At 33.3% G+C, this 10,260-nt stretch overlaps 1 protein-coding gene across 1 annotated transcript; it reads left to right on the top strand.

Moving 5' to 3' along the window:
* The first annotated feature begins 3,399 nt into the window (after window positions 1-3,399).
* Window positions 3,400-9,811, top strand: LOC138130723 (G-protein coupled receptor Mth2-like). The gene is made up of 7 exons (XM_069047346.1): window positions 3,400-4,168; window positions 7,667-8,101; window positions 8,161-8,239; window positions 8,367-8,554; window positions 8,604-8,790; window positions 8,847-8,986; window positions 9,043-9,811. Exons 1-7 carry the CDS (start codon window positions 3,481-3,483, stop codon window positions 9,207-9,209), a joined length of 1,884 nt encoding a protein of 627 aa, XP_068903447.1. The 5' UTR covers window positions 3,400-3,480; the 3' UTR covers window positions 9,210-9,811.
* Window positions 9,812-10,260: the final 449 nt, after the last annotated feature.

Here is a 10,260-nt window from a genome sequence, read left to right as displayed (position 1 = left end):
TGTATCTTCTCTCTTGTATTCCCCTTCTTTTCCGGATCCCATTTTCTTTGTCCATTTGCGTGTCTGAATATTTCTTTTAAGCAACATATCTGTTATGTAATTCATAAAAATTTTAAACTTTAAAAGTACGTTTTATTTTCTTTCTATATACTTTTGACTTGTAATTTTAACAGCAACATGTTCATTTTGTTAATATTCGCTAATACCATAACGTTTTTCTTTAAATACATATTGCAGAATGGCCACCAGCGATCTGATGACCACAGTTGAATTAATTCGCAATTTTTGGCCGGATTTATCTTTTGACAAAGAAGATCTCCAATCTGGACGGCCCGATTTCGTTACTCGATTTTACACTGCTTTCGTTGCCGAACTCAACGACAAACTTTCTTACTTGATCAACGAAGAATTAGTTGGAGACGAATTTGATAATATTCAAGAGACCGACAAGGAAGTTATCTTGTATTGCAAGGTGGCAAAGATTTTCAAAAAAATGGAATACTATTCGCTTCATCTGATCGACTTTTACAATCAAAATCCTAAAAAGATGTACCCTTTCATAAAATTTTCAATTCATTTTGTGATCTACGTTAACAACTATTTAGACGAGATCTTTAATATTGTCAACGATAATTTCAAAAAGCTGGGTGATTGTCAAAATTTGAAAGCATTGAAACAGCAGTACTTGCAAGAAACTGCCGAAAACGCCGAAAATTTGGCGCGCGCACAAGATACGTATGACATATTGAAAGTGAAATTCGAACAAGTAAAAAAAACACACGAAAAAATGAGAAAGGATCAAGACAAACTGGAACAGATTCATTCTGAAAAGAAGGCAGAAGCAAAACGTTTACGAAATGAAGTAGACAACTTAGAATATGAGTTGTTGTTGCTGGAAGGGAAGGAACGAAACTTAAAAGACCACATTATAACGGAAAAAGATTTTGAAGCTTTGAAAAATACAGAAAAATCTTTGCAAACAGAACTCGAAGAATTGTGCTCTGAAGATTTTGATACTGATATAGACAAAACCATCCAAGATGTAAAACGTCTTGAAGACTGTGCCAAGAATTTAGAGAGTTTAAACTTCAACGTATTGCATGTTACAACTGTGGAACACCTTAAGCAACAACACACTTTACACCAGGGCGAACAAAAGAAACTTACCGATGAAGTGAAGTCATTAAATACCAGAATTGTTGCGAAAACAAAACAGGTAGAACAATGGAAAGAATTGCTGGATATGGCACAAACCATGAATACAGAGCTAACAAATAAGTTAGCACTTGAAATGGAACGTCAGGAAGAACAAATAAAAAGTAAATCTGCAGAGTGTGCCTCTAAGTTGGAAGAGCATCACCGGTTAAAAACTGAAATAAAAGAGTTGAAAGAAGAGATTGCTAAAATAGAAGAAGACGAACGCAGGTTAAATGATACTATCGCCGAAGAGTACCAGAAGATATTACAGGCGGATCAGCAAACGACAGAAACATTTTATAATATGTTGGTGAACCTAAAGAAGCATCAGTGAAATCTACCCATTAAATAATAAATTATTAAATTATTAAATTAATAAATTATTATTTAATGCGTAGATTTCAATAATAAATTATTATTTAATGGGTAGATTTCACTGATGCTTTCTTAGGTTCACCAACATATTAGGTATAATATGTTGGTGAACCTAAGGAAGCATCAGTGAAATCTACCCATTATTCTTATTAAGTTGAGTTCCAAACAAATTTAGCGGGTTGGCATCCCTGAGCAATTTGTAACTGTCTTAATTCATTTTTTAGGTTAAGGTTTTGTAAGTTCAGTATTATTGTGCATAATCCACATCGTACTTAAATAAGATTTTATAAATTGTTAAAAACATTAACGAACATTTCAGATATCACGTTTGCAAATGTCCTTCAATTGTGCTCAGTAATATTAACAATTTGGAAAATAAAGGGTGATAATGACAACTTTGTTTTATTTGACTTTTCACTTGACATCATATTTGAATTTGAAAATCGGGTATGCCAACATAAAACTTAAAATATGTCTCCAAGGCGGCAAAAAAAAAATCACAAACATTTATAATCAGCTGGTATTTTTCATTTTAAGACTTAAAAAAAATAAAACGGAATTGGACTGTCATTTTGAGAGGTAGGTACAGAAAATTTCAGGTTTTTCCCACACATTTATGTTTATACATTTCCAGAGCAAAAGAAAACTATAAATAATATTTTTACAAATCTAACACTAATTATTTGTTATTATAACTTTTTCTGTTTAAAATATGACTTCGCAGAGGTCTTGCTCTAAGCTTTAGCACTGAAAAGTTTAAAGTTTTTCACATGTTTATTAATTTAACATCTTGATAATAAACTTCCCTGACATTAACGCAATAATTCATCCAGAAATGAATCTTGTTACGTCATCAAAAGCTTGAAGTTTCTTTGAAGCAAAATATTCAATTTTTGGCTTTCAGTCCTGTGTTATTTGCAGAAATTACTTCTTACAAAACAATTTGAAATAAATAAATAACAAAATGTCTGCAACTCAACAACGCTTCAGCAGAATTCAGTGCAAATAAGTGCAAGTATCGGGCGTTCAAATCTGGGAGGGCGTTGGAAATCGGGTAAATTTAAGGTTCTCGATTATAAAAGGTAACGACAACGGTTGCGCCAATAGGCCAATATATCTCACTTAATTTGGAGTCTATGCATGTTAATCGGTTCGACACGATACAAACATCCCGTGACACGATACAAACATCCCATAACATTCTGTATACTTCTGTCTTTGTCACACTCACGGCATTTGTCGATATGTCCTCTCTTTCAATTTGGAGTCTCAAAAATGAACAATGAGTTGTCGCTACCTTATTTATCATCGAGAACCTTAGGTAAATTGACTGTTGTAATTAGAGCATGTTGACAGCTAACCTAAAATTTAGAAACAGAGAATCTTTCTATTTTTTCTTTCTTTGCAATGTTTTACTTTAAAAATAGAATAAGTAACGGTTCTTGTTCTCAAAGCAAATATCTAAGGCCACTCTTTGCTAAAAAGAAATATGCCGATTGAACATAAACAAATGTCATTCGTGTCAAAGAGTGTGAAATTCAAACTTTACACTGTTCCAACTGGTTTGCTTTTTTCAACGCCTACTCAGCACAGGTTTTTATTTGTACGCATGGTACTTTACGACGTTAAGAAGTCTTAATTGAAACTGGTACAAATCTTTAACTGAGAAAAAGCAATTGTCACCGGTACTATCATACTGGAATTTTATAAATACTTTTTATTATTTGCTCTCATAGCTGGCGATTTGTGTCCATTTCCTTTGACAATCAGGTCCAGCTCCCTGAACCTGCGAACCGCCCCCAAACTCGAGTCATTCATAATGATGCGCGCATCTTACGCTGTTAGTAGTGTCGGCGTTGGCAACAAGTTAACACAGAAGTGTGTGCGAGGAAAGCTCGCTCCAGAAACATGTTCGTTCTTGTGGCACTTCTGCTGGTGTTGAGCACTCGTTGCGCCTCACCACTGAACAAATGCTGCGATCGAGACTCTCGTTTAACGAAAAACAACTCCACGTACGTTTGCGACCGCGACGAAGATAAGAGAGTGCAGATCTTCACCGAAGATACGAATTTCTTCAAAAACAACGCCGACGGAGAGTGCTTCGACGTCGACGGGAACATCGTCGAGTACAAATACAGAAACTGGACGATCGTCGAGAAGAAGGAGGTCCACGCCGACTTCTACTACAAGTGTTGTCCTCTCGGCTATTTTTACAACTCCGTCACTCACTCCTGTGCGGAGAAGAAGCAGAACGAGGAGTTCATCACTGAAAAGTTTGTTAGCGTGGGGCTTCCGCAGTGTAAAGTGATCGTTGATTACAAACTGACCCCCGGAAGGTACCGACTAGATTTGAGAAACTTGTACATTGACGATCAGTCCATCAAATTTCGAGATGGGGAGTTTTGCATCGATAGAGATCGAGACCAAGGGATGGTGGTTCGAGGGTGTTATGACGATTTGTCAGTCTGTTACACAACCAGGTGCGTTAGGAAATGTTGCCCGGATGGACAGAGCTTCGTCGGGGGACCGCAGTGCAAGAACACCTACGTCCATGGTCTAAATTTGTCTTTTTCCGACAGAATAAATAATTCACAAGGTAAAGTTTTCATTTTTCAAAGCTGAGTCTTGAACATTTTTATCACGCCAACAGCTTCTCAACGAGTTTGTCTGGACAATTTCTAAAATTGCATAATTAGCAATTTGTTAATTCTGAAACTATTCCGTGTCTAAATACTCTTTATTTGTTGGCACCACTCTACATATTTATTTGCGAATTAGTTAATGAATTCTTTCTCCTAATCTTTTATTTGTTATTACTTTTATTGTTGCTCTCTGTTTAAATGTTTATTGAAGCGTTACACACAGAAAGTTGTACAAGACTCGTTTTGTGGTAGGTACGTTTTTTGTTTACATTTTTCTAAATTTATCTTTTTACTACGTTTATAATTGTAACAAATGGGTAATAAAGACTGGTTTAAAAGAATTTGACGGAAGATAATTATTTCTTTGTAGTTGTCATAATAATAATCAAACATTACAAATAAGAACGCTGTTCTGCTGTCTCTATTTTAAATAAAATCTCTGATAACATTTATCAAACTTTATCTAATGAATTTTTGTTAATACACAAATTGCTAAAAACAAGGAGCAAAGCGAAGTGAAGAATTATACTCGTATTTGCTATAAACAAAATTCTGTGTGGCCAGTAATGAATATTTTAATGGAAATGATTTGATTTGCATTATTTACGAGGCCACGAAAATAACATTAATCTTAACATCGTGACATCCTTTGAATGATAATAGTGACTGACATTCGTTGGACTAAACTAAATTTTGTGACGCAAATAACAACATCCGATAAAGAAGAAAGTAACTGGTAATGCAATATTAAGTACTTCTTCAATTTTGTGGAAAGCTCTTCCTAATCTCAATAAGGGAATTTGAGCATCTACAACCTTCCTTGCTCTATTTCTAAGACACTAGCCAATGAGAATCCGTTTTCCTAATTAGAAGGATTAAAACTTAACTCATTCGAGCCAACAAAAATGGTTCAATATACTTATTTACTCATTTCTTACGTCATATATGTTTGCACGATGTAGATTGAGACCTTGTTACGAATGTATATTTACAGACGTTGACAATTACCTAATATTTTTCGCAGCGAAGGAGTAAATAAAGAAAAGGATAAAGGAAAACGCGAGTGCTTCAATTCTTTTGATTGGTTAACATAATGTGTTGATTTTACTGTTACCTGTGCACTTTGTAATCTGGAAATTGAATGTCCTGAGACGCATTTAGTAATATACATATAGATAGTTATTTCATTTTCATTTCATTTTCACTGATGCAAAACAGGAAAAGTGACAGCGCACGAATATTGACTAACGTTTTTCGTGTTCGTTTGGGCATTTTAGTTTGGACAAAGTCTCAAAAAACAATAATTAATTGTTAATTTTTAGGTTATCTTTGACAGATGTCAAGTTAGGTATATTACATACATAATCCTTCCTCGTCTACCGTTTAATGTGTGTTAATTTATAAATACATAATATTTATGGAGAAAATATTAAATAAATTGATGATTTATGGATCATTTAGTGTTTACATTTTTAATTCTAATAATAAAACTCTATTTAAATTCATAGAGAATATTTTTCTTTAATTTTAAAACTGATACTAACAGGCTAACTGATTTATTCCAAATCGATATTTATGCAACATTTTTTCCTCCATCAACATTTTGTTTGAATTGCATAAGCAGTAAATTCAATTTTTCCACAGTTGGTATTACTGGAGTGACTAACATCGCATTGTAGCAAATAAACAAATATCATTTCATTGTTTTATTCAGCAAAAGGAGTCATAGTTACCTAATGACAATAGTCTAATACTATTGATTGCATTGGTCTCAATGCAATGCAACATACCTAAATTTACACTTGCAAATTGAATTTCCGATGACGCACCCTAACGTTCTTTTCAGTAAATATTGCTGTCCTCACGGGTGAACCCCCGAGGGCTGTTAATTATGATCAGAGGGCGTATCAAGTAAACTTCAAAATAATGAAGCTGTGTTGGTTGGACGTAATTAATTTGTTTCCCCTAACATCTACTTAACTCCCTATGGAGCAAGTAAAAACAACAGGTCTTTCGTAAATTTGTCAAATTTTTTGCGTGGTACAGCTTAAAGTGATTTTTTTCAAATAAAATTTTGCCCTCTGGATCAGATTAAAATTTGTTAACCTTTGGCCATTTTATTGACAAATGTAAAGTATTTTAACTGAAATTATCTGGTTGACATTTTACGATATAATTTTGTTAAATAAGTTTCCGATGATGCTTTCAGAAAACACTGTTTTTATTTTTCAAAGTTGTTGATTAAAATTAGATGATTCGGGAGTTTTCCCAGTACCTTAAAACTAAAAGATTGTTTCGATCGATTCCCAGGAGCAATCATAACAACTAAAATATGTTAACCAGACTCCCTTTTCCTAAAAATATATTTTCCAGATACTTTTATTATCTCAGTTAGACAGCGTCAATACGAAGAACCCTGTGTGAAATACTATTTTTGCACCACCGTTGAAAAAATAGTAATTTTTTAATCATAACTGTGCCTTTTATTTTGCAGTTTGGTACTTTAGTACCCTTGCACTTGAATCACCATTCAAGTGATTCGTTTTAATTATTTGTTTTATAATAATTTTATTTTACAAAGACAATGATATTGCAAAAAATTGTAAACACAACGTATGCATTAAGCACGTTTTACTCACAGTGCGTAAGCTTTCCACTTGTTAAAAAAGTTCTGCTTTACACACATGTTGCATAAACAACTACTTTTTACAAATATTTACTCCAGACGCAAAGGTATTTGTGTTTTTAAGAAAACTCCAAAAAATATTATTACTGTTGGTAAAAAAATATTTTTTTATACAACTGACATTAAAAGTGACGTTTTTAGTGGAAGCTAATTTGATTAAAAATTGCTCTTTATAACTTACCGTGTTAAAAGTATTTTTAACACTAGTAAAAAAAAACTTTTAACACTAGTTATTTTTTTATTTATGTATTTATAAATGTTAAAGTGGCTCTATTTGCGGCTTTTTCAATATCTGCGGGAAATCTGTCGTCGATATCGGCATCGTTAACGTCGTTTTCTTTGCATTCCATGTTTACGAATGCAATAATGTGGAATTGAAAGTGTTTTACAAAACGTAATGAAAACTTTTTTGACGTTTCTAATAAACAAATGTCAATACAAGACTAGCTATATGATTTTTGCCGCAGAAATTAAAATAAACATCAAAAATACGACTGCGTTTTTTAATGCAATGTAAACCAGTTGTATAAAAAATAGATGTATGATGGATGTGTTAAAAATGATTTTATTTTGTTCGTGGGGTTGGTCAACTCGCTGCGCTCGTTTCCCAATCTACCCCACTTACAAAATAAAATCTCACTTTTAACACTTACATCATAAATAACTATTATGTTTAGATACACTCATAAAATAAAGACGAGTTTTTTTTAAATAAAAATTAAACTGTAATAACCATATTTCCTCTTTTACAAAAATAATTTTCCAGATCCTTTCGCCATCATGCACGGTTACAACTGCAGAATCTACATCCTGAAAAAGAAAATCCAGTTCTTTTTGAACACCGATGGAACCTTGTACGCTTTCTCTAATAAATCCAGCTCGTACTTACAATACCCAATCGACAAAGAAAAATCCTACTGTATTGAACACACCACCACGAAGACTCTCAACAATTTTGAATTCTTCATGTGCTTCGCTGATGAACCTTTAAGAACAAAATTTGTAGTGGCTCGATGGGCCAAGATCTTCTCCTGCGTATTCATTGTCGCCACCATGGTCGTCTATATTTTGCTTCCGGAAATGTTGAACCTCTTCGGAAAGATTCTTCTAAGCTACTGCATGTCCGTGCTGGCACTTTTCCTAATTTTGATCTATACTCAATTTGAAACGAAGATTAACGACAAGACTTGTGTGGCAACAAGTTTGTACTTCCTTTACAAATCGCGGTTTTGTATTTTTATTGACTTATTTTAATTTTAGGCCTCTTGTCATCCTACATGTCGCTGAGTTCTTTTACATGGTTGAATATTATGTGTTTTGACATTTGGTGGACATTCGGGTGAGTCAAGATCTGAAAATCCAATTCCAATCAATTATAGTTTATTACTCCAGTCATAAAATGGCACTTATTAATTTAGTAAATGTCGACACTGCAAGATGAATGGTCTTCAAACATGTTTTTTTAGAACACCTAAATCCTACGTAAGTACGACCCAGAAGAGGAGTGAGGTGAAAAAGTTTGTCTTGTACAGTCTTTACGGATGGGGCATTCCAGCAAGCTTAACGCTGATAGCCTTCTTGGCTTACGAAATATTTGACACTCCCTACGTTGTGCGACCCTTTATGGGAGCTTTTCATTGCTTCTGGGAAAGAAGTGAGTAGTACTCTTTTGTTACAAGAAAATAAAAATTGATGGGCTTTAGGGAGTGGCAACTACGGCATGTTTCTATTTTACTCGATGCCCTTGATATTTATGGAAATTGCTAATTTGGTGTTCTTCGTGAAAACCATTGTGTATTGTTTGAAAATCAAGAGTGAAATAAACAGAATGAACGACAACAGAATATCGGTCAAAGGCCGAAAGAAATACTACAATCTGGATAAAGAACAGTGCGTGCACATGTTATGAGAAATTCAGAAAACAGTTAATTCATTTTTTTTTTCAGATTGATCTTAATACTGAAACTAAGTGTGACCATGGGAATTTCTTTTGTGTTCGAGGTGGTGTCGTCATTGGTCGATTTTAGCGCCAATTCGCAGACAGAATATGTGGAAATAATTTGGGACACGATTAACTGTTTGCAAGGTACGACAAAATCTACTTGAATTTAGATAAATTAATAAACTCAATTTTATTTTTAGGAGTGTATGTTTTTCTAATATTCGTTTGCAAGGCCAAAGTGCTCAGCTTATGCAAGAATAAGATCACCTGGTCTAGAGACAGAAAGATTTCGGTATCGTCGATACCAACTACCAGTACTCAGATTTCTATTCCTCTCAGTTCTAAAAATAAACTTAGGGATGTTTAAATTTTAAATCTACAAATGTTTTTCAGTATTATATTATTTATGTACCTATCTATGTTACATTAAATTGTACTGGGAAGGCTGACACACTGACCCTTTCTTTAAAATTTACAACAGAAAGGATTCAAAAACTCGAAAAAGATTCCATTTTTACAATTAAAGGAAAGTAATCGAGAGAATACGGTATTTTAATGCGATTTTCCACTTTTATGTGGAAATGGAGAGTTCAATAAACCTACTTCTGGTAACATCGTAATAAAACCTTACAAAGTACAAAACTGATCTTTATTTCAAAAGAGAACGTGAAGATTTTATAATTGTGTTTCTATAATAATTATTAAAAAGTATCAGCAACTTGTTGTATCTGCTTTATGGCTACATTTGAGTTATTGTTAACCATATGGAATGCAGATGTTGCTTTGTAAAATATGCTAAAGTTATAAAAGCACTTGGGTCATCAGTTCAAATTTCAAAATATTAATTGTCATCTTCGTAATCCATTTAATGTTACCGATTATGCAAGTGTTTGTAATCCGCGTTATGTGTTAGAGAAAGGTTAGACTGTGCTTGTATAATGAAATGAAATAAAATATTTTTATTTTTAATGTTTTCGTAAACATTGTGTAGTTTTTACATAACCTCATTTGACAATTATGTATTGTGATAAATAGGCGGTATTAAAGTCTATTTATGTTTTTAGATAGATATCTTAGAACTTAGAACATAAATAAATATGTATTAGAATACAAAGCTGTTAATCAATAAAATCTTGACAACTATGCAACCAGTAATACAGACCGGCCAGACGTACTGGTATCCTATTTTTATTGGCTGAAGTTATAACATTGGAGAAGAAGTCAGTTATAATGTCAATATACAGGGTTTTTCACGAGTGATATTGAGTCCGACGGAATTGAAAATGCAACCCTCAATAAATTTCAAAGTTATCTAACGTGGATATTGTCCACGATAAATAAAAAAACTGTAATTTGCAATCGCAGCAACATTCTATGGAAAAAATTTCATTTGCGTTTGTGATAAAACCAAGATAAAA

Source organism: Tenebrio molitor, chromosome 5, assembly GCF_963966145.1.
Source record: "Tenebrio molitor chromosome 5, icTenMoli1.1, whole genome shotgun sequence".
Taxonomy (NCBI): domain Eukaryota; kingdom Metazoa; phylum Arthropoda; class Insecta; order Coleoptera; family Tenebrionidae; genus Tenebrio; species Tenebrio molitor.
Note: the sequence above shows the minus strand (reverse complement) of the source record. Positions and strands in the feature narration are given on the sequence as shown.